Source organism: Mobula birostris, chromosome 2 (assembly GCF_030028105.1).
Source record: "Mobula birostris isolate sMobBir1 chromosome 2, sMobBir1.hap1, whole genome shotgun sequence".
Taxonomy (NCBI): domain Eukaryota; kingdom Metazoa; phylum Chordata; class Chondrichthyes; order Myliobatiformes; family Myliobatidae; genus Mobula; species Mobula birostris.
The window spans coordinates 13452422-13478981 of NC_092371.1; the positions used below are offsets into that span (position 1 = coordinate 13452422).

The 26560-nt window shown below is 53.1% G+C and overlaps 1 protein-coding gene across 1 annotated transcript in view; it reads left to right on the forward strand.

The window, feature by feature from the left end:
- The window catches only part of myo1eb (myosin IEb), a 133087-nt gene that overhangs the window by 58059 nt on the left and 48468 nt on the right, over positions 1-26560 (forward strand). The window contains 9 exon segments of the mRNA XM_072283518.1: positions 4137-4268; positions 5871-5898; positions 5901-6004; positions 7176-7308; positions 8640-8836; positions 10503-10583; positions 10997-11083; positions 12541-12624; positions 23512-23679. Coding sequence (XP_072139619.1) covers positions 4137-4268; positions 5871-5898; positions 5901-6004; positions 7176-7308; positions 8640-8836; positions 10503-10583; positions 10997-11083; positions 12541-12624; positions 23512-23679 — 1014 coding nt within the window.

Here is a 26560-nt window from a genome sequence, read left to right on the forward strand (position 1 = left end):
CTCCGCCTTAGTATTGTATCGAAGGAATCTAATTACTATTGAGCGTGGCTTATCATCTCTGTCTCCAGCAGGCCTCGGGACAAGCGCACGATGCGCCCTCTCAATTTCAAGCTCCATAGCGGAGGGAATCTCCAGCGTGTCCCGCAGCAACTTTCCTACAAACTCCATCATAGACAAACCCTCCGCTCCTTTGGGAACATTGTATATCCTGATATTTTTCCATCGTGATCTTCCCTCCTGGTCAATCAGTTTACTTTCTTGTTGATTTAATATTTTTATCATTTTACTTAGTACCCGTTCCACGTTTTGCACATGATCTTCCACCTTCTCAATTCGTGTCTCTGCCACCGCTATTTTTTGATTGATGTTGGCGAGCTCTGACTTTATATCATTGAGTTGCTGTTTTATATCTTTTTGGAATCCCCATATCTCTTCCAGAATTTTTATCATATTTACCACTTCGCCTGAACGAGGCCCATCGTCAGCCTCGCTAGCACACGTTCGGCCTCACGTTGCACCTCTCTCGTCCATCGGCTACGCCGTGATGCTTTTTTTATCTCCATTCTTGCCCCCCTTATCAATTCAGATGTTTTCGAAAGATCTTATATTTGATGGATTAACGGGGCAATATATGCGTTTTTCTGGAGGAGCTATTGATTTAAGCTGCCATTCTGGACGATGACGTCACCAGAACCTTCCAATTTATTCTTAAGACTCTCAATTATTTTATACTGGTCTCTTACAATTGCTGCAAAAAACTAGAAAGCATCCAGCTGGCTATCTTTTATTCTGGGATAACCCAACGATTTAAATATAGAAACAATGTGGTGTCCCATTTCAACCCTTGCAACATCTAACCAGTTTGACCAATCTGCCAGCATCCTGTAACCTATCAGTAAGCTAGCAAGACTTCCTTTCTTTATTAAACTTTTTATTGATTTAAAAGGAGCATAAATACAGTCAAGAGGAGAATTATCTCAAATATATATATCAGTAACAATACAAACCGAGATTAAGGTAGACAGTGTCAAAATCATACATATTGTTAAGCTAGCATAAAATATATAATGAAAAAAATGAAAACAGCAATTCTGCTCTTATCAGTTCATGAAGTGGAAAGAAAAAACATTGTGTTTTAAATGGAGAGAAAAATACCCCCACTACACTATATATAAAAAAAAGGGACTGGGCAGTCCATTCTGAGGATACGACCAAAAAAAAAGAAAGACAGACTTCCTGATCAAATCTAAAGCTTTGAAAAAAAAATATTGAAAGAGTAATAAATCAAATTAAATGAAAATATTGGATAAAAGGTTGCCAGATTTGCTCAAGTTTAAAGGATGTATCAAATGTCCGACTTCTTATTTTCTTTAAACTTAAATAGGACATAATGGAGGAGAGCCAGTAAAAGACCGTAGGTGGATTAGAATCCTTCCACTTTAATAAAATGGCTCTCCCAGCCAGTAAGGTCGAAAAGACTAACATACGTTGAGCGGAAACAGGAATATTTCCTGCTTCCGATGGGATAATCCCAAAAATTAGCGTAAGCAAATTAGGCTGTAGATCCAGATCCAAGACGTTTGATAGCACTTTAAAAACGTCTCTCCAAAGGTTATCTAGCTTTACACAAGACCAATACATATGAGTTAAAGTGACCAGCTCAGTATTACATCTGTCACAAATAGGATTGGTATTGGAGAAAATACGCGCGAGTTTATCCTTTGACATATGGGCCCGATGCACTACCTTGAACTGTATCAAGGAATGACGGGCACAAATAGATGAGTTGTTAACCAAATGAAAAATTTTACTCTATTGATTATCAGAAAATGACTCTTGAAAATTCCGATTCCCAAGCACGTTTAATTTTATCATTAGGTATCATTCGTGAGTTCAATAACTGTTTATAGATTATAGCTATCAACCCTTTTTGAAATGGTTTAAACTGAAAGAGAGCGTCTGTCATATTAGGTGGATAAGCAGAGGGGAATTTGGCAACAAGACTTCCAAAGACCACACTATTATCTGTCCACCCTGGCGCTCGGTGTCTCTCATACTGAGGGGCCTCTCCTTTAAATAACCTCTGAAAGAAATGCCAAATGTAATGCTGAATCAGGTTCGCAGGTCTGGCAAGTGAGACAGGAAATGCACTGACTTCAAATGGATATATTAATCACTTATTTACAAACAGTAACATTTCGACCAAAAGTTACAGACAATACAAACCTGAATATTCAACAAACATACTTAGTTAAAAGTGTGTGCAGGATATACCTTCCCAATCATCAAATGCATTATTGCCTAAAACAAAGGAAGAACAGAGCAAACCCATTCCACGTGCTGACTTATATACTCAGGATTTTTGAAACTGGACACCAGGCAGTTATCTGATGGGAAAAGTAGCTGCGGTTTCAAAACTAACTAAACACAATGTCAGTCAGAATAAGGCACACCCCCACAGGACGCATCCCCTTTGAATCTACCCCCCCCCCCACCTTCAATGCATGCCCTCTGGTATTAGACAATTCAACCCTGGGAAACAGATACTCTGTGTCCAGTTGGATACTCTCTGTCTCTTTTAGCCAATTGGAATTTACTTGGTTAGAAGCTGTTTGATTGAGGGCCCCTGCATTGGCCAGGGTCGACTGTGGATGTTGCATCCATTTATGTTGTAGGTCAGCACCATCAGGCGATACGCAAGCCAGTGCACAAGCTGGATGGGCAGCCAGTCCAGCCTGGGACAATCTAAGTCTCTCTCCATTGGATATGCGTGGCTAAGGAGATGAGAACCATGTATGAGACCTCCAGCCAGACCAAGAGTGTTCATGATGCTTTTGTTGGGCATGCCAACCTGGGCTATCTAACATCCATTCTCCCACCTATTTTTATTGTCATCATAAGACCCCGTTGGACATAGGTGACTTAAAATAGTGTAAGTCCTGTTCACTAGTCATTGGAGAGACCGATGATGTGGGAGCTGCATTGCCTTGATAAGCCCCTCAGGCTTCAGAGTTGTCTTTTGCGGTTGCCGGCGAAGGAGACCCTGGAACCACTAAATTTCATACTAGGTTTGGGGCTGGCCCTTCCTGTCGGTGCTGCTCTCTGGTGTTCGCTCAGTGCTGCCCCCCAGTGCTCGCTCGGTGCTGCCCCCACCTCCCCCCGGTGTTCGCTCGTTGCTGCCCCCCCCCCGGTGTTCGCTCGGTGCTGCCCCCCCCCCCCGGTGCTCGCTTGGTGCTGCCCCCCCCCCCGGTGTTCGCTCGGTGCTGCCCCCCCCCCGGTGCTCGCTTGGTGCTGCCCCCCCCCCCCCGGTGTTCGCTCGGTGCTGCCCCCCCCCGGTGTTCGCTCGGTGCTGCCCCCCACCCCCCCGGTGCTCGCTCGGTGCTGCCCCCCCGGTACTCGCTCGGTGCTATCCCCCCCCCCCGTGTTCGCTCGGTGCTGCCCCCAGGTGTTCGCTCAGTGCTGCCCCCCAGTGTTTGCTCAGTGCTGCCCCCAAGTGTTTGCTCGGTGCTGCCCCCCCCAGTGTTCGCTCGGTGCTGCCCCCCGGTGTTCGCTCGGTGCTGCCCCCAAGTGTTTGCTTGGTGCTGCCCTCCCGTGTTCACGCGGTGCTGCTTTCCAGTGCTCGCTCAGTGCTGCCCTCTGGTGTTCACTCATTGGAAGAACAAGCTGGACCAGGAAAACTTAGGCTATATTGAGCAACACACATCAAAGTTGCTGGTGAACGCAGCAGGCCAGGCAGCATCTCTAGGAAGAGGTACAGTCGACGTTTCAGGCCGAGACCCTTCGTCGGGACTAACTGAAGGAAGAGCTAGTAGGAGATTTGAAAGTGGGAGGGGGAGGGGGAGATCCAAAATGATAGGAGAAGACAGGAGGGGGAGGGATAGAGCCAAGAGCTGGACAGGTGATTGGCAAAGGGGATATGAGATGATCATGGGACAGGAGGTCCGGGAAGAAAGACAGGGGGGGGGGTCCCAGAGGGGTATAGTCAGAGGGGCAGAGCTCTTGGCTCCATGCATTGCTATTTCTGCTATGTAATGTGTTTTCATCTTGGCCCCAGAGGAACACTGTCTCATCTGGCTATATTCATGTATGGTTGAATGATAATTAAACTTGTAACTTGAATTTCAAACTTGTTTCAGGGCAAATACTTTGAGATCCAGTTCAGCCGGGGTGGGGAACCGGACGGGGGCAAGATCTCCAACTTCCTCTTGGAGAAATCCCGGGTAGTGTCGCAGAATCCTGGGGAACGCAACTTCCACATCTACTACCAGGTGAGAAACAGCCCCCTGGCCCCCACCTCTCATGGGATGGAGGGGCAGTGGAATTGCTTGAAAATTGTCAATCTGGAAAAGTGTAAAGTGATACACTCTGAAAGGCAGGATACAGGGATAATGTCCGGATTCTCAGCAGCGTGGAGGAACAGAGGGATCTTGGGGTCCACGTCTATAAAAGTTGCTGCCCAAGTTGATAGGGTGGTTAAGAAGGTGTACGGTGTGCTGGCCTTTCACTATCAAATTCAAGAGCCACAAGGTAATGCTGCAGCTCTTGTAAACTCTGGCTAGACCAGAGAATTGTGTTCAGTTGTAGGAAGGATGTGGAAGCTTTAGACAGGGTGCAGAGGAGATGCTGCCTGAATTGGAGAGCATCGTCATTATGAGAATAGGTTGTGCTTTTCGTTTTGGAGTGAAGGAGGGTGGGAGGTGACTTGAAAGAGGTGCACAAGGTAATAAGAGACATAGATCGAATGGACAGCCAGAGGATTTTCCCAGGTGGAAATACAAGGGGCATAATTTTAAGGTGATTGATGGAAAGGACAGGGGGGATTTCAGAGGTCAACATGTACACAAAGAGTGTTGGATACGTGGAACATCCTGCCAGAGGTGGTGGTAACGGCGGAGACATTAGGAACATTTAAGAGACTCTCGGATAGCAACATGGATGAAAGAAAAATACAGGGCTGTGTGGGAGCAAAGAGTTAGATTGATCTTAGAGTAGGTTAACAGGTCAGCACAACATTGTGGGCCAAACGCCGCTGTTTGATGTGGTGGGGGAGAGGCGTAGGCAGAGGGGGATAATTGAAGGTCGATTAGGTGGGAAAGTTGGAAGTTGAAGTTGGAAGGAAGATATCTCAACCCAAGCAATTTGCTGTTGAACCATGGATTCGAGAAGTGCTGGTGGGAGTGAGGGAGCTTGAGACAAAGGAGGAGGCAAGACTCAGTGAGGTCTGGGAGAGGACAAGAGGATTTCCAATGAATTTACAGGGAAGGGATATGGGCAGTGGGAGAGGGTCAGTGGAGTTACTGGTACAGATGGACAGTGGTTTCAGCAGTGGGTGAGGAGAGAGGGAGTTGTCAGCCATTCAACTAACTCCTTGTGTCCCTCTTTGCCCTCAATCTGCCTAATCTCCTCACATCTTTACTCCTTACACCCATCGCCCCTTCTTACAAACACTTTCCCTCATCTGTCCCCATCCTTCCCCTTCCCCCCTCCCCTTCCCCTTCCCTCCTTCCCTTCCCCCTCCCCCTCCCCTTCCCCCCTCCCTCTCCTTCCCCTCCCCCTCCTTCCCCCCCTCCTTCCCCCTCCTTCCCCCCCTCCTTCCCCCCCTCCTTCCCCCCCTCCTTCCCCCTCCTTCTCCCCCCTCCTTCCCCCCTCCTCCTTCCCCCTCCTTTCTCCCCCCTCCTTCCCCCCTCCTCCTTCCCCCCTCCCTTTCCCTCCTTCCCCTCCTCTCCTCCTTCCTTCCTCCTCCCCCTCTCCCCCTCTCCCTCCCTCTCCCCCTTTCCCTCTCCTCCCCCCATGCCCCTCTTTCTCTTCCCTTTCCGTCCCTCCCCTCTTTCCCCACCGTCCATCTCCCTCACTCCCACCCCCCACCCCAGCTGCTGGAGGGGGCAAATCCGGAGGACAGGACAAACTGGGAGTGACGACACCCGATTATTACTACTACCTCAACCAGTCGGCCACCTACAACATCGACGATGTCAGCGACAAGCAGGAGTTTGCCGAGACGTTGGTGAGTTCTCCGTCTCCAGGATGTCCGGGGGCTACTGTGGGGCTCCAGTGAGGTTCTGTACGAGGCTGCTCCACTTCGTCACTCCCTCTCCCACTTTTCCCTCCTGTCTCTTCCCTCAACTCCCCCACCCACTTCTCTGCCCCCTACCTTCCTCCAAATCTCCCTCTCCTTCCCTCCATTCCCCTCCTCTCCCCTTCCCCTTGTCCCTCTCTCTTCCTACTTCTTTATTCTCCCTTTTACACCACCACTGTCCTCACTCTCCCTCTTTTCTCCCTCTTTCTCCTTCCTCCCCTTTCTCTCTCTCTCCCTCCCCTACCCCTTCTCTCCCCCTCCCTCTCCCCCTCTCCCCCTCTCCCCCTCTCCCCCCTCTCCCCCTCTCCCCCCCCTCTCCCCCTCCCCCTCTCCCCCTCTCCCCTCTCCCCTCTCCCCTCTCCCCCTCTCCCCCTCTCCCCCTCTCCCTCTCCCCCTCTCCCCCTCCCCCTCTCCCCTTCTCCCCCTCCCCCTCTCCCTCTCCCCCTCCTCTCCCTCTCCCCCTCTCTCTCCCTCTCCCCTCTCTCTCTCCCCTCCCCTCCCCTTCTCCCCTCTCTCTCCCCCTCCCCTTCCCCCTTCTCCCCTCTCTCTCCCCCCCTCCCCTTCTCCCCTCTCTCTCCCCCTCCCCTCCCCCTTCTCCCCTCTCTCTCCCCCTCCCCCTCCCCCCTCTCCCCCTTCCCCCCTCCCCCTTCCCCCCCTCCCCCTCTCCCACCCCCATTCCCTCTCCCCCTCTCTCCCCCCCTCTCTCTCCCCCCCTCTCTCCCCCCTCTCTCTCCCCCCTCTCTCTCCCCCCTCTCTCTCCCCCCTCTCTCTCCCCCCTCTCTCCCCCCTCTCTCCCCCTCTCTCTCCCACCGCCACTCCCTCTCCCCCCCTCTCTCCCTCTCCCTGTGAAATAATTTTACTATCTTGAACCCCCCCCCCCCCCGACCTTCTGTGGCCTTGTCTGTGCGGCATCCTCACCACTTCACGCTCCAGGGCTGGAATCTCCCCCGCAACCCTGGCAGGGCGAGTCCTTCATTGTTGGAGGCTGTCCGGCGCTGTCTGACGCTCAGTTGGTTTTTGGTGGAGTTGGGGGACAGTGGGGGAGGGGTGGTAAAGAAGAATGGCTGTGTTCAGCATCGCCCACTTCCTTCCCCTCCAGAACGCCATGATGGTGATTGGACTCTCCCTGAAAGAGCGTAGCAACGTTCTGCAGATCGTGGCTGGGATCCTTCACCTCGGCAACATCGCCTTCCAGGAGCAGGCCAACTACGCTGTGGTGGAGAGCGAGGACTGTGAGTACCGGTCGCCGCGACAACCCGGGCTCAGCTGGGCAAACAGGGCCTGAAAAAGAGGCCTGGTTCCCAGGGAGAAGGGGATGGTTGCCAAGGGCAAGGAGGGGAGCCTGGTCGGCAGAGGCAAAGAGGGACCCGGTTGCTGGGCATGGGATGGTGAGGAGGAAGCAGTTTCCAGGGTCCTGGTTGCCGGGGGCAAGGAAGGGGCCTGTTTGCTGAGGAAATGGCCCTGTTGCCAGGCTGAGGCCTTGTAGAGGGGAAGCAGCCCACTCTGGGATTGGAAGAGGTGGCTAATTGCTGTTGAACCTGCCTAGCTGAGGGGTAATAGGGTGGCAGATCGGTGCTAACTAGCAGGCAGGAAGCCGGTGGGCTGAGGATAGGGTTGGTCACTGGGATGAGATGGAATGGGGACCATACAGCAGGACGAGATGGGGTCCAGTTACTGGGGTGGGATCAGACTGGGATCAGGACTTCAGGGCTGGAGGGTCTGAGTCAGTGGAGCCAGAGGTGGCATTTCAGAGCAACACGCACACAAGATGCTGGAGGAACTCAGCATCTATGGAAATGAATAATGATGTTTCCGGCTCTGGAAGGGCTGGAAAGGAAGGAGGAAGAAGCCAGGATTAGAAGGTGGGGGGAGCAGAAGGAGGACAATTTAGAAGATGATAGGTGAAGCCAGGTGGGTGAGTGAGGGGGCAGGGGATGAAATGAGAAGCTGGGAGCTGATAGATAGAAAAGGCAAAGGGCTGGAGAAGAAGGAATCTCATAAGAGAGGAGAGTGGACTCTGGGAGAAAGGGAAAGAGGAGGGACACCAAGGGGAGGTGATAGGCAGGTGTGGAGAAGAGGTAAGAGGCTAGAGTGGGGAAATAAAGAAGAGGGAAGGGAGAGGGGAAAAATACTAGAAGTTGGAGAAATCAATGTTCGTTCCATCAGGTTGAAGGCTACATAGATGGACCATGAGGTGTTGCTCGTCCACCCTGAGAATGGCCTCATTGTGCCGAAGAGGAGGCCATAGACCAACATGTCAGAACGGGAATGGCGATCGGAGTTAAAATAGTTGCCCACTGGGATATTCTGGGGTTTTCAGACTGGGCAGGGGCGAGTTGGGCCATGAGGGGTCTGGAGTAGTGTGGACAAAGTGGGCTGGGGCAGACAGTGACTACCACTGGCTCAATCGCTCAACACAACTGACTCTGAATGACAATAACGTTCTACCTGTTGGGTTGGTGGTTCAGGAAGGTTCTGGGAGTGGGGTGCACAGAGGAAGCCTCAGGAGGGAGTTGAAAGCCCATCTTTGGTGATTGCCTGTCCACCTCTCTCCCTGTGCCAGTCCTCGCCTTCCCTGCCTTCCTGCTGGGCATAGACCAGGCGAGGCTGAAGGAGAAGTTGATCAGCCGGACCATGGACAGTAAGTGGGGCGGCAAGTCGGAGACCATCGACGTAACCCTGAACGTGGAGCAGGCCAACTTCACTCGTGACGCCCTGTCCAAGGCGCTGTACGCCCGACTGTTCGACTACCTGGTGGATGTGAGTGCTGGCATTGGGGTTACAGACCATGGGTGTCTATGGGTTGGGGTTAGGAGGACAGATGGGAGTTGGTTGGGACTTTGGAGAGCAGGAAATTGGTATTGCTATTAGAATTGATTTATTATATTCAAATGTACCAAAAATTGTGAAAAAAACATTGTATGCCATCCAGACAGATCATTCCATACAGAGGAACTGAACATACAGCACTGAAACAGTGAAAGAGAACATAGAACAGTACACGAGGAAATCTGCAGACGCACATAAAAGTTGCTGGTGAACGCAGCAGGCCAGGCAGCATCTCTAGGAAGAGGTACAGTTGACGTTTCGGGCTGAGACGTTGACTGTACCTCTTCCTAGAGATGCTGCCTGGCCTGCTGCGTTCACCAGCAACTTTGATGTGTTTTGCATTGAACAGTACAGGCCCTTCAGCCCACAATGTTGTGCTAACCTTTTAACCTACTCTCAGATCAATCGAACCCTTCCCACTTACTTTACCCTCCATTGGCAATGCCTCCAAAAGGCACCATCCATCACTGAGGGCCCTCACTATCTGGGATGTGCCCTCGTCTCATTCCTACCGTCGAGGAGGAGGTACAGGAGTCTGAAAGACACACACTCAGTGTTTCAGCAACAGCTCCTTCCCCTCCGCCATCAGATTTCTGAATGAGCTGTGAACTGCTGTACACTACCTCACTATTTCATTCTCCGTTCGCACCACTTATTTCAGTTAAATTTCCGTATATAAAAAATAAAAATGTCACAGCATAGGTCAGTGATAATAAAGCCGAGTTTGATTCCGATCCTCGCGCCTATCCACAAGTCTCTTAACTGTCCCTGATGTATCTGCCTCTACCACCACCCCTGGCAGGACGTCCCACACACTGACCACTCCCTAGGTAAAAAAAAACCTACCTCTGACACCCCCATTCACTTTCCTCCAGTCAGCCTAAAACTATGCCCCCCCCCGGTAGTAGCCATACTGGAGTTACGGAGAACACAGAGGCTGACAAATGAGGTGCGAGGGTCATGCTGAGGTAGACAAGGGAGATCACGAGTTCGTCTCTTAGCGAATGAGAGGTCCATTCAAGGGTCTAATAACCGTGGGTAGAAGCTGTCCTTGGTCCTGGTGGCATGTGCTTGGTATGGTGGCATCTTCTGCCCAGTGAAGGAGAGAAGAGAGAATGTGCAGTCTGGGTTGGGCTGGCAGTGAGCAGTGTAGTCAGAGACTATAGAAGGGGGGCTGGTTTCTGTGACGTGCTAAGCTGTGTCCACAACCCTCCACAGTGTCTTGCGGTCATAGGCGGTGCAGTTGGGGTATCAAGCCGTGATGTATCCAGACAGGATGCTTCCTATGGTGTAACATAAAGCCATGTGAAACTTGATGAGGATTATCGGGGAAATGCCAAGTTTCCTCAGCCTCCTGAGAAAACAGAGGCATTGGAGTGATTCCTTAGTCTTGGCATCAGTGTGGTGAGGCTGGGAGGGTGGGGGAAATGAGGGAATCGTTGAGGGAAGCGGTGTGGTGTGGATTGGGGGTTGAGAACTGTGTGGGGTGGGGTCGACCATATTGTGGTTGGGAGAAGAGTGGATGAGATCTCCCTGAGAGGGGTGAAGGTTGGTTTCCTGCCCACTGAGTCTGCTGGCCCTACCTCTTCCTCCCCAGGCCATCAACAAAGCCATTCAGAAGGACCACGAGGAGTTCAACATCGGAGTGCTTGACATCTACGGCTTCGAGATATTCCAGGTGGGAGTGCTGAAGTTACCTGGGAGGGAACATGGGTTCCGTATCGCACAGCAGCGCAGACCTCCGTGGTCCGTCTCACCCTCGCTCACTTGTAATCACACAGTTGTCCCCGTGCTAAGGCTGACTCGCACACTTGGTCATGCTCTCTCGGATGTTCTCTAAACTCTTAACTCTCATTCTCCAAACTCTGACCCTCAAAATTCTACACCTCCAAGCCTCTGGTCAGCAAACTCCCCAGCCCTCCAACACAGTAATCCCCCCAACTCTCCGACCTAAACCTGCACTCCGCAAACTCATTAAACTCTCACACAGTCACACTCACACCCGCTCCACCCTGCTCTCGCGCGCTCGCGCCCCTGCGCACTCTCGCAGTGCGCTCTATCTAACTGCCGTTTTTCCTTTGCCCCTCCCAGAGGAACGGCTTCGAGCAATTCTGCATCAACTTTGTCAACGAGAAGCTGCAGCAGATTTTCATCGAGCTGACCCTCAAGGCTGAACAAGTCAGTCACTGCCCGCGGGAACGGTCAATACCTAGCCCAGTGTCCTGGTCAGCCACAGGGACGGAGAGCACAAAAGGCCAATGCCACTCGGTCTCATTGAGACCTGAGACCACTCACCTGCTATGTTGCCATGTGGTCTTGGGTCTGTCTGCCATGCCTGGTCCTAGTGCCCACCCTGACAGATCACTCATCTAAAATCCAGTACTGCCTCAGGGTCCTAGCACCTGCCACAGTTTAGTCTCCCTCTCCAACCATAACTCTGAACTCTCACAGATCCAATGCTCAGTGCAGTCTCGGGGTCCTAAAGCTCATGATGGTTCATTCTTTCTATTCGGAGCTCTGGACTGTCATTGATCTAACATCCAGGGTCCTAGTTCTCACCATGGTCAAGTAATGTTCTATCTCTATCTCTTTCTTCTCTTGTGATCCGGAAACCACCCATCCCCAAAGGTCAGGGCTGACTGCCACTTTCCTGTGTGGTCACGGAGCCCTATTGTACCACACAGAATGGCTGTTTCCAATCTGTTCTAGTGCCTGCCCCACGCACCTCGAGCGGCCATTGCTGTGCTCGGTAACTGCACAGACCCCTGGTCTGAGATGTGCTCCTCAACCTTCCTTCCTGTTTCCTACCAGCCTTCCCCTTTAAGATTCAAGATGGTAGAGGAGAACAAAATAATATTACTCCGGATCCAATGCAGCACAATAACAACTCAATCAGATAAAAAATACAAAATACATAGGACAGCTGATAAACATAGATTGACTGTATGTCCATAAAATGGCAGTGGGCTCTGCGTACAATGACTGACAGGGAATAATGAAGCAGTGGTGGAGTTAGTGGGTGGAGGAGTTGATTAGTCTCAGTGCTTGGGGAAAGTGCCTGTTTTTGAGTCTGGTGGGCCTGGTGTGGATACTACATAGTCTCCTCCCTGATGGTCGATGAGTAGGGTGAGTGCGATACTTCATGATATTACTGGCTCTTTTCCAACACCTTTTTCCATATATGTCCTTGATGGTGGGTAGGCTTCACAAGTGATTCACACCTATTTTTACACTGAACACCAAGCCCGTTGTGTACTCTGGATGGAAAGTGTAGCGTTTACACCGTTGTGTACTCTCGACGGGAAGTGTAGCGTTTACACCGTTGTGTACTCTCGACGGGAAGTGTAGCGTTTACACCGTTGTGTACTCTCGACGGGAAGTGTAGCGTTTACCCCGTGGTGTACTCTCGACGGGAAGTGTAGCGTTTACCCCGTGGTGTACTCTCGACGGGAAGTGTAGCGTTTACCCCGTGGTGTACTCTCGACGGGAAGTGTAGCATTTACACCGTTGTGTACTCTCGACGGGAAGTGTAGCGTTTACCCCATTGTGTACTCTCGACGGGAAGTGTAGCGTTTACCCCGTTGTGTACTCTCGACGGGAAGTGTAGCGTTTACCCCGTTGTGTACTCTCGACAGGAAGAATATGTGCAGGAAGGGATCAAGTGGACACCTATCGAGTATTTCAACAACAAGGTTGTGTGTGATCTCATAGAGAACAAAGTGAGTAGCTGAGAGTTCGGACCCCCTCAAGTGGGGAAAAGAGGGGTTGGTCGCCAGGCAGAGGGAAGAATGAGGGGATACAGAGGTTTGGGGTGAGTGGGATGTAAGAAACGGGGAAGTGGGAGGAGAAGGCAGGTGGGAGGACGTTTGAGCAGAGAGTAGGGTTGAGCAGTTAAACAGTATGGACTGGTTAGACCTACAGCAGTTATGTCGGTGCTCGGTCTGGCCCGTGAGGGATGGGGCGGGGGTGAGGGAGAAGGAGCAGTGAGGACAGTGGGGGGTTGGCAGCAGGTGGGAGCAGGTGGGTGAGGGGTATGAGAGGGTGACAGGAAGGGAGAGGGCAGGGAGACAGGAAGGTGGTGGGATGGGGTTGTGGGAGGAATGGGTGAGAGTTGGGGGTAGATAGCAGGTATATGTGAGGGTTGATTGACAAGCAAGGAAGGTGCAGCCAATGGGTGATGGACAGAATGGTGTGGTGGGTGATGGGCAGAATGGTGTGGTGGGTGATGGACAGAATGGTGTGGTGGGTGGTGGGTGATGGACAGAATGGTGTGGTGGGTGATGGGTGATGGGCAGAATGGTGAGGTGGGTGATGGGTGATGGGCAGAATGGTGTGGTGGGTGATGGGCAGAATGGTGTGGTGGGTGGTGGGTGATGGACAGAATGGTGTGGTGGGTGATGGGTGATGGGCAGAATGGTGTGGTGGGTTTTGGGTGATGGGCAGAATAGTGTGGTGGGTTATGGGCAGAATGGTGTGGTAGGTGATAGGCAGAATGGTGTGGTAGGTGATGGGCAGAATGGTGAGGTGGGTTTTGGGTGATGGGCAGAATAGTGTGGTGGGTGGTAGGTGATGGGCAGAATGGTGTGGTAGGTGATGGGCAGAATGGTGTGATGGGTGATGGGCAGAATGGTGTGGTGGGTGATGGGCAGAATGGTGTGGTGGGTGATGGACAGAATGGTGTGGTGGGTGATGGGTGATGGGCAGAATGGTGTGGTGGGTTTTGGGTGATGGGCAGAATAGTGTGGTGGATTATGGGCAGAATGGTGTGGTAGGTGATGGGCAGAATAGTGTGGTAGGTGATGGGCAGAATGGTGTGGTAGGTGATGGGCAGAATAGTGTGGTAGGTGATGGGCAGAATGGTGTGATGGGTGATGGGCAGAATGGTGTGGTGGGTTTTGGGTGATGGACAGTATGGTGTGGTGGGTGATGGGTGATGGGCAGAATGGTGTGGTGGGTTTTGGGTGATGGGCAGAACAGTGTGGTGGGTGGTAGGTGATGGGCAGAATGGTGTGATGGCTGATGGGCAGAATGGTGTGGTGGGTGATGGACAGAATGGTGTGGTGGGTTTTGGGTGATGGGCAGAATAGTGTGGTAGGTGATGGGTGATGGGCAGAATGGTGTGATGGGTGGTGGGTGATGGGCAGAATGGTGTGGTGGGTGGTGGGTGATGGGCAGAATGGTGTGGTGGGTGGTGGGTGATGGACAGAATGGTGCGGTGGGTGATGGACAGAATGGTGTGGTGGGTGGTGGGTGATGGACAGTATGGTGTGGTGGGTGGTGGGTGATGGGCAGAATGGTGAGGTGGGTGATGGGTGATGGGCAGAATGGTGTGATGGGTGATGGACAGAATGGTGTGGTGTGTGATGGGCAGAATGGTGTGGTGGGTTTTGGGTGATGGACAGTATGGTGTGGTGGGTGGTGGGTGATGGGCAGAATGGTGAGGTGGGTGATGGGTGATGGGCAGAATGGTGTGATGGGTGATGGACAGAATGGTGTGGTGTGTGATGGACAGAATGGTGTGGTGGGTTTTGGGTGATGGACAGAATGGTGTGGTGGGTGATGGGTGATGGGCAGAATGGTGTGGTGGGTTTTGGGTGATGGGCAGAATAGTGTGGTGGGTGGTAGGTGATGGGCAGAATGGTGTGGTAGGTGATGGGCAGAATAGTGTGGTAGGTGATGGGCAGAATGGTGTGGTGGGTGATGGGTGGTGGGCAGAATAGTGTGGTGGGTGATGGGTGATGGACAGAATGGTGTGGTGGGTGATGGGTGATGGGCAGAATGGTGTGGTGGGTGATGGGTGATGGGCAGAATGGTGTGGTGGGTGATGGGCAGGATGGGGTGGTGGGTGATGGACAGTATGGTGTGGTGGGTGATGGGTGATGGGCAGAATGGTGTGGTGGGTTTTGGGTGATGGGCAGAATAGTGTGGTGGGTGGTAGGTGATGGGCAGAATGGTGTGGTAGGTGATGGGCAGAATAGTGTGGTAGGTGATGGGCAGAATGGTGTGATGGGTGGTGGGCAGAATGGTGTGGTGGGTTTTGGGTGATGGGCAGAATAGTGTGGTAGGTGATGGGTGATGGGCAGAATGGTGTGATGGGTGGTGGGTGATGGGCAGGATGGTGTGGTGGGTGGTGGGTGATGGGCAGAATGGTGTGGGTGATGGGTGATGGACAGAATGGTGTGGTGGGTGATGGGTGATGGGCAGAATGGTGTGGTGGGTTTTGGGTGATGGGCAGAATAGTGTGGTAGGTGATGGGTGATGGGCAGAATGGTGTGGTGGGTGATGGACAGAATGGTGTGGTGGGTGGTGGGTGATGGGCAGAATAGTGTGGTGGGTGATGGGTGATGGGCAGAATGGTGTGGTGGGTGGTGGGTGATGGGCAGAATGGTGTGGGTGATGGGTGATGGACAGAATGGTGTGGTGGGTGATGGGTGATGGGCAGAATAGTGTGGTAGGTGATGGGTGATGGACAGAATGGTGTGATGGGTGGTGGGTGATGGGCAGGATGGTGTGGTGTGTGGTGGGTGATGGGTGATGGGCAGAATAGTGTGGTGGGTGGTGGGTGATGGGCAGAATGGTGTGGTGGGTGATGGGTGATGGGCAGGATGGTGTGGTGGGTGGTGGGTGATGGGCAGAATGGTGTGGGTGATGGGTGATGGACAGAATGGTGCGGTGGGTGATGGACAGAATGGTGTGGTGGGTGGTGGGTGATGGGCAGAATGGTGTGGGTGATGGACAGAATGGTGTGGTGGGTGGTGGGTGATGGGCAGAATGGTGTGGTGGGTGGTGGGTGATGGACAGAATGGTGTGGTGGGTGATGGGCAGAATGGTGTGGTGGGTGGTGGGTGATGGACAGAATGGTGTGGTGGGTGATGGGTGATGGACAGAATGGTGTGGTGGGTGATGGGCAGAATGGTGTGGTGGGTGATGGGTGATGGACAGAATGGTGTGGTGGGTGATGGGCAGAATGGTGTGGTGGGTGGTGGGTGATGGACAGAATGGTGTGGTGAATGATGGGTGATAGGCAGAATGGTGTGGTGGGTGATGGGTGATGGACAGAATGGTGTGGTGGGTGATGGGTGATGGGCAGGATGGTGTGGTGGGTGGTGGGTGATGGACAGAATGGTGTGGTGGGTGATGGGTGATGGACAGAATGGTGTGGTGGGTGGTGGGTGATGGACAGTATGGTGTGGTGGGTGGTGGGTGATGGACAGAATGGTGTGGTGGGTGATGGGTGATGGACAGAATGGTGTGGTGGGTGATGGACAGAATGGTGTGGTGGGTGATGGGTGATGGACAGAATGGTGTGGTGGGTGATGGACAGAATGGTGTGGTGGGTGGTGGGTGATGGGCAGAATGGTGTGGGTGATGGACAGAATGGTGTGGTGGGTGGTGGGTGATGGGCAGAATGGTGTGGTGGGTGGTGGGTGATGGACAGAATGGTGTGGTGGGTGATGGGTGATGGACAGAATGGTGTGGTGAATGATGGGTGATAGGCAGAATGGTGTGGTGGGTGATGGGTGATGGACAGAATGGTGTGATGGGTGATGGGTGATGGACAGAATGGTGTGGTGGGTGATGGGTGATGGACAGAATGGTGTGGTGGGTGATGGGTGATGGACAGAATGGTGTGGTGGGTGATGGGCAGAATGGTGTGGTGGGTGATGGGTGATGGACAGAATGGTGTGGTGGGTGATGGGCAGAATGGTGTGGTGGGTGATGGACAGAATGGTGTGGTGGGTGATGGGTGATGGGCAGAATGGTGTGGTGAATGATGGGTGATAGGCAGAATGGTGTGGTGGGTGATGGGTGATGGACAGAATGGTGTGGTGGGTGGTGGGTGATGGACAGAATGGTGTGGTGGGTGATGGGTGATGGACAGAATGGTGTGGTGGGTGGTGGGTGATGGGCAGAATGGTGAGGTGGGTGGTGGGCAGAATGGTGTGATGGGTGATGGACAGAATGGTGTGGTGTGTGATGGGCAGAATGGTGTGGTGGGTTTTGGGTGATGGACAGTATGGTGTGGTGGGTGATGGGTGATGGACAGAATGGTGTGGTGGGTGGTGGGTGATGGGCAGAATGGTGTGGGTGATGGGTGATGGACAGAATGGTGTGGTGGGTGGTGGGTGATGGGCAGGATGGTGTGGTGGGTGATGGGTGATGGACAGAATGGTGTGGTGGGTTTTGGGTGATGGGTGGTGGGCAGAATGGTGTGGTGGGTGATGGGCAGAATAGTGTGGTGGGTGGTAGGTGATGGGCAGAATGGTGTGGTAGGTGATGGGCAGAATAGTGTGATGGGTGATGGGCAGAATGGTGTGGTGGGTGATGGACAGAATGGTGTGGTGGGTGGTGGGTGATGGGCAGAATGGTGTGGTGGGTTTTGGGTGATGGGCAGAATAGTGTGGGTGATGGGTGATGGGCAGAATGGTGTGGTAGGTGATGGGTGATGGACAGAATGGTGTGATGGGTGGTGGGTGATGGGCAGGATGGTGTGGTGGGTGGTGGGTGATGGACAGTATGGTGTGGTGGGTGATGGGTGATGGGCAGAATGGTGTGGTGGGTTTTGGGTGATGGGCAGAATGGTGTGGTAGGTGATGGGCAGAATGGTGTGGTAGGTGATGGGCAGAATGGTGTGATGGGTGGTGGGCAGAATGGTGTGGTGGGTGATGGACAGAATGGTGTGGTGGGTTTTGGGTGATGGGCAGAATGGTGTGGTGGGTGGTGGGTGATGGGCAAAATGGTGTGATGGGTGATGGGCAGAATGGTGTGGTAGGTGATGGGCAGAATAGTGTGGTAGGTGATGGGTGATGGGCAGAATGGTGTGATGGGTGATGGACAGAATGGTGTGGTGGGTGGTGGGCAGAATGGTGTGGTGGGTGATGGACAGAATGGTGTGGTGGGTGATGGGTGATGGACAGAATGGTGTGGTGGGTTTTGGGTGATGGGCAGAATGGTGTGGTGGGTGGTGGGTGATGGGCAGAATGGTGTGGTGGGTGATGGACAGAATGGTGTGGTGGGTGATGGGTGATGGGCAGAATGGTGTGGTGGGTGATGGGTGATGGGCAGAATAGTGTGGTAGGTGATGGGTGATGGACAGAATGGTGTGATGGGTGGTGGGTGATGGGCAGAATAGTGTGGTGGGTGGTGGGTGATGGGCAGAATGGTGTGGTGGGTGATGGGTGATGGGCAGGATGGTGTGGTGGGTGGTGGGTGATGGGCAGAATGGTGTGGGTGATGGGTGATGGACAGAATGGTGCGGTGGGTGATGGACAGAATGGTGTGGTGGGTGGTGGGTGATGGGCAGAATGGTGTGGGTGATGGACAGAATGGTGTGGTGGGTGGTGGGTGATGGGCAGAATGGTGTGGTGGGTGATGGGCAGAATGGTGTGGTGGGTGGTGGGTGATGGACAGAATGGTGTGGTGGGTGGTGGGTGATGGGCAGAATGGTGTGGTGGGTGGTGGGTGATGGACAGAATGGTGTGGTGGGTGATGGGCAGAATGGTGTGGTGGGTGGTGGGTGATGGACAGAATGGTGTGGTGGGTGGTGGGTGATGGACAGAATGGTGTGATGGGTGATGGGTGATGGGCAGAATGGTGTGGTGGGTGATGGGTGATGGGCAGAATAGTGTGGTAGGTGATGGGTGATGGACAGAATGGTGTGATGGGTGGTGGGTGATGGGCAGAATAGTGTGGTGGGTGGTGGGTGATGGGCAGAATGGTGTGGTGGGTGATGGGTGATGGGCAGGATGGTGTGGTGGGTGGTGGGTGATGGGCAGAATGGTGTGGGTGATGGGTGATGGACAGAATGGTGCGGTGGGTGATGGACAGAATGGTGTGGTGGGTGGTGGGTGATGGGCAGAATGGTGTGGGTGATGGACAGAATGGTGTGGTGGGTGGTGGGTGATGGACAGAATGGTGTGGTGGGTGATGGGCAGAATGGTGTGGTGGGTGGTGGGTGATGGACAGAATGGTGTGGTGGGTGGTGGGTGATGGGCAGAATGGTGTGGTGGGTGGTGGGTGATGGACAGAATGGTGTGGTGGGTGATGGGCAGAATGGTGTGGTGGGTGGTGGGTGATGGGCAGAATGGTGTGGTGGGTGATGGACAGAATGGTGTGGTGGGTGGTGGGTGATGGACAGAATGGTGTGGTGAATGATGGGTGATAGGCAGAATGGTGTGGTGGGTGATGGGTGATGGACAGAATGGTGTGGTGGGTGATGGGCAGAATGGTGTGGTGGGTGATGGGTGATGGACAGAATGGTGTGGTGGGTGATGGGCAGAATGGTGTGGTGGGTGGTGGGTGATGGGCAGAATGGTGTGGGTGATGGGTGATGGACAGAATGGTGCGGTGGGTGATGGGCAGAATGGTGTGGTGGGTGATGGGTGATGGACAGAATGGTGTGATGGGTGATGGGTGATGGGCAGAATGGTGTGGTGGGTGATGGGTGATGGACAGAATGGTGTGGTGGGTGGTGGGTGATGGACAGAATGGTGTGGTGGGTGATGGGTGATGGACAGAATGGTGTGGTGGGTGATGGGTGATGGACAGAATGGTGTGGTGGGTGATGGGCAGAATGGTGTGGTGGGTGATGGGTGATGGACAGAATGGTGTGGTGGGTGATGGGCAGAATGGTGTGGTGGGTGGTGGGTGATGGACAGAATGGTGTGGTGAATGATGGGTGATGGACAGAATGGTGTGGTGGGTGATGGGTGGTGGACAGAATGGTGTGGTGAATGATGGGTGATAGGCAGAATGGTGTGGTGGGTTTTGGGTGATAGACAGAATAGTGTGGTAGGTGATGGGCAGAATGGTGTGGTGGGTGATGGACAGAATGGTGTGGTGGGTGATGGGTGATGGACAGTATGGTGTGGTGGGTGATGGGTGATGGGCAGGATGGTGTGGTGGGTGGTGGGTGATGGGCAGAATGGTGTGGGTGGTGGGTGATGGGCAGGATGGTGTGGTGGGTGGTGGGTGATGGACAGTATGGTGTGGGTGATGGGTGATGGGCAGAATGGTGTGGTGGGTGGTGGGTGATGGGCAGAATGGTGAGGTGGGTGATGGGTGATGGGCAGAATGGTGAGGTGGGTGATGGGTGATGGGCAGAATGGTGTGGTGGGTGATGGACAGTATGGTGTGATGGGTGATGGGTGATGGGCAGAATGGTGAGGTGGGTGATGGGTGATGGGCAGAATGGTGTGGTGGGTGATGGACAGTATGGTGTGATGGGTGATGGGTGATGGGCAGAATGGTGTGGTGGGTGGTGGGTGATGGGCAGAATGGTGTGGTGGGTGGTGGGTGATGGACAGAATGGTGTGGGTGATGGGCAGAATGGTGTGGTGGGTGATGGGTGATGGACAGAATGGTGTGATGGGTGGTGGGCAGAATGGTGTGGTGGGTGATGGACAGAATGGTGTGGTGGGTGGTGGGTGATGGGCAGAATGGTGAGGTGGGTGATGGGTGATGGACAGAATGGTGTGATGGGTGATGGACAGAATGGTGTGGTGTGTGATGGGCAGAATGGTGTGGTGGGTTTTGGGTGATGGACAGTATGGTGTGGTGGGTGATGGGTGATGGGCAGAATGGTGTGGTGGGTTTTGGGTGATGGGCAGAATAGTGTGGTGGGTGGTAGGTGATGGGCAGAATGGTGTGATGGGTGATGGGTGATGGGCAGAATGGTGTGGTGGGTTTTGGGTGATGGGCAGAATAGTGTGGTAGGTGATGGGTGATGGGCAGAATGGTGTGATGGGTGATGGGTGATGGGCAGAATAGTGTGGTGGGTGATGGACAGAATGGTGTGGTGGGTGGTGGGTGATGGGCAGAATGGTGTGGTGGGTGGTGGGTGATGGGCAGAATGGTGTGGTGGGTGATGGGTGATGGGCAGAATGGTGTGGTGGGTGGTGGGTGATGGGCAGAATGGTGTGGGTGATGGGTGATGGACAGAATGGTGTGGTGGGTGATGGGTGATGGACAGAATGGTGTGGTGGGTGATGGGTGATGGGCAGAATGGTGTGGTGGGTTTTGGGTGATGGGTGGTGGGCAGAATGGTGTGGTGGGTGATGGGCAGAATAGTGTGGTAGGTGATGGGTGATGGACAGAATGGTGTGATGGGTGGTGGGTGATGGGCAGGATGGTGTGGTGGGTGGTGGGTGATGGGCAGAATGGTGTGGTGGGTGATGGGTGATGGGCAGAATAGTGTGGTGGGTGGTGGGTGATGGGCAGAATGGTGTGGTGGGTGATGGGTGATGGGCAGGATGGTGTGGTGGGAGGTGGGTGATGGGCAGAATGGTGTGGGTGATGGGTGATGGACAGAATGGTGCGGTGGGTGATGGACAGAATGGTGTGGTGGGTGGTGGGTGATGGGCAGAATGGTGTGGTGGGTGGTGGGTGATGGACAGAATGGTGTGGTGGGTGGTGGATGATGGGCAGAATGGTGAGGTGGGTGATGGGTGATGGGCAGAATGGTGAGGTGGGTGATGGACAGAATGGTGTGGTGTGTGATGGGCAGAATGGTGTGATGGGTGATGGACAGAATGGTGTGGTGGGTTTTGGGTGATGGACAGAATGGTGTGGTGGGTGATGGGTGATGGACAGTATAGTGTGGTAGGTGATGGGTGATGGGCAGAATGGTGTGATGGGTGATGGACAGAATGGTGTGATGGGTGATGGACAGAATGGTGTGGTGGGTGATGGGTGATGGACAGAATGGTGAGGTGGGTGATGGGTGATGGACAGAATGGTGTGGTGTGTGATGGACAGAATGGTGTGGTGGGTGATGGGTGATGGACAGAATGGTGTGGTGGGTGATGGGTGATGGACAGAATGGTGTGGTGGGTTTTGGGTGATGGGTGGTGGGCAGAATGGTGTGGTGGGTGATGGACAGAATGGTGTGGTGGGTGATGGGTGATGGACAGAATGGTGTGGTGGGTTTTGGGTGATGGGTGGTGGGCAGAATGGTGTGGTAGGTGATGGGTGATGGGCAGGATGGTGTGGGTGATGGGTGATGGACAGGATGGTGTGGTGGGTGGTGGGTGATGGGCAGAATGGTGTGGTGGGTGATGGGTGATGGGCAGAATGGTGTGATGGGTGATGGGTGATGGGCAGAATGGTGTGGTGGGTGATGGGTGATGGGTGGTGGGCAGAATGGTGTGGTGGGTGATGGACAGTATGGTGTGGTGGGTGATGGACAGAATGGTGTGGTGGGTGATGGGTGATGGACAGAATGGTGTGGTGGGTGATGGGTGATGGACAGAATGGTGTGGTGGGTTTTGGGTGATGGGTGGTGGGCAGAATGGTGTGGTGGGTGATGGACAGAATGGTGTGGTGGGTGATGGGTGATGGACAGAATGGTGTGGTGGGTTTTGGGTGATGGGTGGTGGGCAGAATGGTGTGGTAGGTGATGGGTGATGGGCAGGATGGTGTGGGTGATGGGTGATGGACAGGATGGTGTGGTGGGTGGTGGGTGATGGGCAGAATGGTGTGGTGGGTGATGGGTGATGGGCAGAATGGTGTGATGGGTGATGGGTGATGGGCAGAATGGTGTGGTGGGTTTTGGGTGATGGGTGGTGGGCAGAATGGTGTGGTGGGTGATGGGTGATGGGCAGAATAGTGTGGTAGGTGATGGGTGATGGGCAGGATGGTGTGGTGGGTGGTGGGTGATGGGCAGAATGGTGTGATGGGTGATGGGTGATGGGCAGAATAGTGTGGTGGGTGATGGGCAGAATAGTGTGGTGGGTGGTGGGTGATGGGCAGAATGGTGTGGTGGGTGATGGGTGATGGACAGAATGGTGTGGTGGGTGATGGGTGATGGACAGTATGGTGTGGTGGGTGATGGGTGATGGACAGAATGGTGTGGTGGGTGGTGGGTGATGGGCAGAATAGTGTGGTGGGTGATGGGCAGAATGGTGTGGTGGGTTTTGGGTGATGGGTGGTGGGCAGAATGGTGTGGTGGGTGGTGGGTGATGGGCAGAATGGTGTGGTGGGTGGTGGGTGATGGGCAGGATGGTGTGGTGGGTGGTGGGTGATGGACAGAATGGTGTGGTGTGTGATGGGCAGAATGGTGTGGTGGGTGGTGGGTGATGGACAGAATGGTGTGGTGTGTGATGGGCAGAATGGTGTGGTGGGTGGTGGGTGATGGGCAGAATGGTGTGGGTGGGTGGTGGGTGATGGACAGAATGGTGTGGTGGGTGGTGGGTGATGGACAGAATGGTGTGGGTGGTGGGTGATGGGCAGAATGGTGTGGTGGGTGATGGGTGATGGGCAGAATGGTGTGGTGGGTGATGGACAGAATGGTGTGGGTGGTGGGTGATGGACAGAATGGTGTGGTGGGTGGTGGGTGATGGACAGAATGGTGTGATGGGTGGTGGGTGATGGACAGAATGGTGTGATGGGTGGTGGGCAGAATGGTGTGGTGGGTGACGGAAGAGGGAGATTGCATGGGCAGCATCAGAGAGGGAACGGGAGAGGCCCCAGGGAAGCGGGAGGTAGAGGACTAGGGAGGAAAATCCAGAGGGAACGGCGGGGGTGGGGGACGTGGGCTTTGAAGGAGAACGGAGGACGGGGACCAACAGTGGCAGGCGCACTGACCCCCTTGCCCTCCTCTTGTACAGAGCCCCCCCGGGGTTATGTGTATCCTGGATGACGTCTGCGCCACGATGCACGCCAAGGGCGAAGGTGCTGACCAGACCCTCCTGCAGAAGCTGCAGTCTCAGATCGGCGCCCACGACCACTTCAACAGCTGGAACAAGGGGTTCATCGTGCACCACTACGCAGGCAAGGTGAGGGGTCTGACGCCAGGCGTCGCCGAGACACGGGTCCCGTACATCACCGATCCTGGGTGTTCATCATAGTGGCTGGCACTATGGCTTTACCGTGCCAATGATCAGGGCTCAGCGCCCACCACTGTCCGTCAGGAGTTAGTACGTTCTCCCCGTGACCATGTGGGTTTCCCCCAGGTGCCCTGGTTTCCTCCAGAGGTGTGCAGGTTAGGATTAGTGAGTTGTGGGCATGCCACGTGTGCGCTGGAAGCTTGGTGACACGTGCGGTCTTCCCCCAGCGCAATCCTCGCTGATTTGATTTGACGCAAATGGCGCATGTCACGCATGCTTTGATGCACATGGGATCTTTAGTGGTGGTGATGTATGGTCCTGCATCTTTCTACTTCAGTTAGGAGCTTCTGACATCCAGGGGATGGTGGATGGTGGCTGGGTTTGACCGCAGGAGACACAGGAGACGGCAGACACTGGAATCTAGAGCAGCACAGAACCTTCTGGAAGATCTCAGCAGGCCAAACAGAGCCCTTCTCTTTCCTCAGACACCGCTCAGACTGCTGAGCTCCTTCAGCAGATGGGACTGGGGCTTGATTTCTGTCTCGATTTCCTGCTGCTTTTCAAACTCCAAGTCAAGGTCAAGTTTACTGTCAGATGTACAAGTCCAGTGTGCACAGGTGCAATGAGAAACCTGCTTGCAGCAGCCTAGCAAGCATAGAGCATTCACAGGAAAAATAAAGTAAGACCAGAAGACATAGGATCAGAATTAGGCCATTGGCCCATCGAGCCTGCTCCATCATTCAATCATGGCTGATCCATTTTCTCCCCTCCTCAGCCCCACTTCTCGGCCTTCTCCCCGTAACCTTTGCTGCCGTGTCTAATCAAGAACCTATCAAGCTCTGCCTTAAATACACCCAACGATGTGGGCTCCACAGCTTCCTGTGGTAATAAATTGCACAAATTCACCACCCTCTGCTAAAGAAATTTCTCCATTTCTCTGTTTTAAATGGATGCCCCTCTATCCTGAGGCTGTCTTGTCCTAGACCCCCTCCCCCCAACCATGGGAAACATCCTTTCCACATCTACTCTGGCTAGGCCTTTCAACATTCGAAAGGTTTCAGTAAGATCCCCCCCATCCTTCTAAATTTCAGCAAGGGTATACAAAGGAGATGCAGTAGATGTGGTGTACTTGGATTTTCAGAAGGCCTTTGACAAGCTACCACACATGAGGCTGCTTAGCAAGATAAGAGCCCATGGAATTACAGGGGAGTCACTAGCATGGGTGGAGCATTGGCAGGCCGGCAGAAAACAGAGAGTGGGAATAAAGGGATCCTATTCTGGCTGGCTGCCGGTTACCAGTGGAGTTCCACAGGGGTCAATGTTGGGACTGCTGCTTTTTACAATGTACGTCAATGATACAGACTATGGGATTAATGCATTTGTGGCTAAACTTGCCGATGATATAAAGATAGGTGGAGGAGCGGGTAGTGTTGAGGAAACAGAGAGCCTGCAGAAAGACTTAGATAGCTTAGGGGAATGGGCAAAGTGGCAAATGAAATACAATGTTGGAAAGTGTATGGTCATGCACTTTGGTGGAAGAAATAAACAGGCAAACTATTATTTAGATGGGGAGAGAATTCAAAATGCAGAGGTGCAAAGGGACTTGGGAGTCCTTGTGCAGGATACCCTAAAGGTTAACCTCCAGTTTGAGTTGGTGCTGAAGAAGGCGAATGCAGTGTTGGCATTCATTTCTAGAGGTATGGAACTTAAGAGCAGGGATGTGATGTTGAGGCTCTATAAGGCACTCATGAGACCACACTTGGAGTATTATGTGCAGTTTTGGGCTCCTTATTTTAGAAAGGATATACTGACATTGGAGAGAATTCAGAGAAGATTCACAAGAATGATTTCAGGAACAAAAGGGTTACCGTATAAGGAATGTCTGGCAGCTCTTGGACTGTATTCCCTGGAGTTCAGGAGAATGAGGGGGGATCTCATAGAAACATTCAGAATGTTAAAAGGCCTGAACAGATTAGATATGGCAAAGTTATTTCCCATGGTAGGGAAGTCTAGGACAGGAGGGCACGACTTCAGAATTGAAGGACATCCATTTCGAACAGAGGTGCGGAGAAATTACTTTAGTCAGAGGGTGGGAAATCCGTGGAATTTGTTGCCACGAGTGGCTGTGGAGGCCAAGTCATTGGGTGCAATTAAGGCAGAGATCAATAGGTTCTCATTAGCCAGGGCATCAAAGGGTATGGGGAGAAGGCGGGGGAGTAGGGATGACTGGAAAAATTGGATCAGCCCGTGATTGAATGGCAGAGCAGACTCGATGGGCCGAATGGTCTACTTCTGCTCCTATGCCTTATGGTCTTACAGACCCAGAGCTATCAAATGTTCCTCATATGATAACCCTTTCATTCCTGGAATCATCCTTGCGAACCCCCTCTGGACCCTCTCCAATGCCAGCACATCTTTTCTTAGATGAGGAGCCCAGAACTGTTCACAATAATCAAGGTGAGGCCTCACCAGTGCCTTATAAAGCCTCAGCATCACATCTTGTATTTTAGACCTCTTGAAATGAGTGCTAACATTGCATTTGCTTTCCTCACCCTGCAAGTTAACCTTTAGGGTGTTCTGCATAAGGACTCCCAGGTCCCTTTGCATCTCAGATTTTTGGATTTTCGCCCCATTTGGAAATAGTCCGCACATTTATTTCTACCACCAAAGCGCATGACCATGCATTTTCCAACATTGTATTTCATTTGCCAATTTCTTTCCCATTCTCTAATCTGTCTAAGTCCTTCTGCAGCCTATCTACCCTCCACCAATCTTCATATCATCTGCAAACTTGGCAACAAAAGCCATCATCTAAATCATTGATATATAT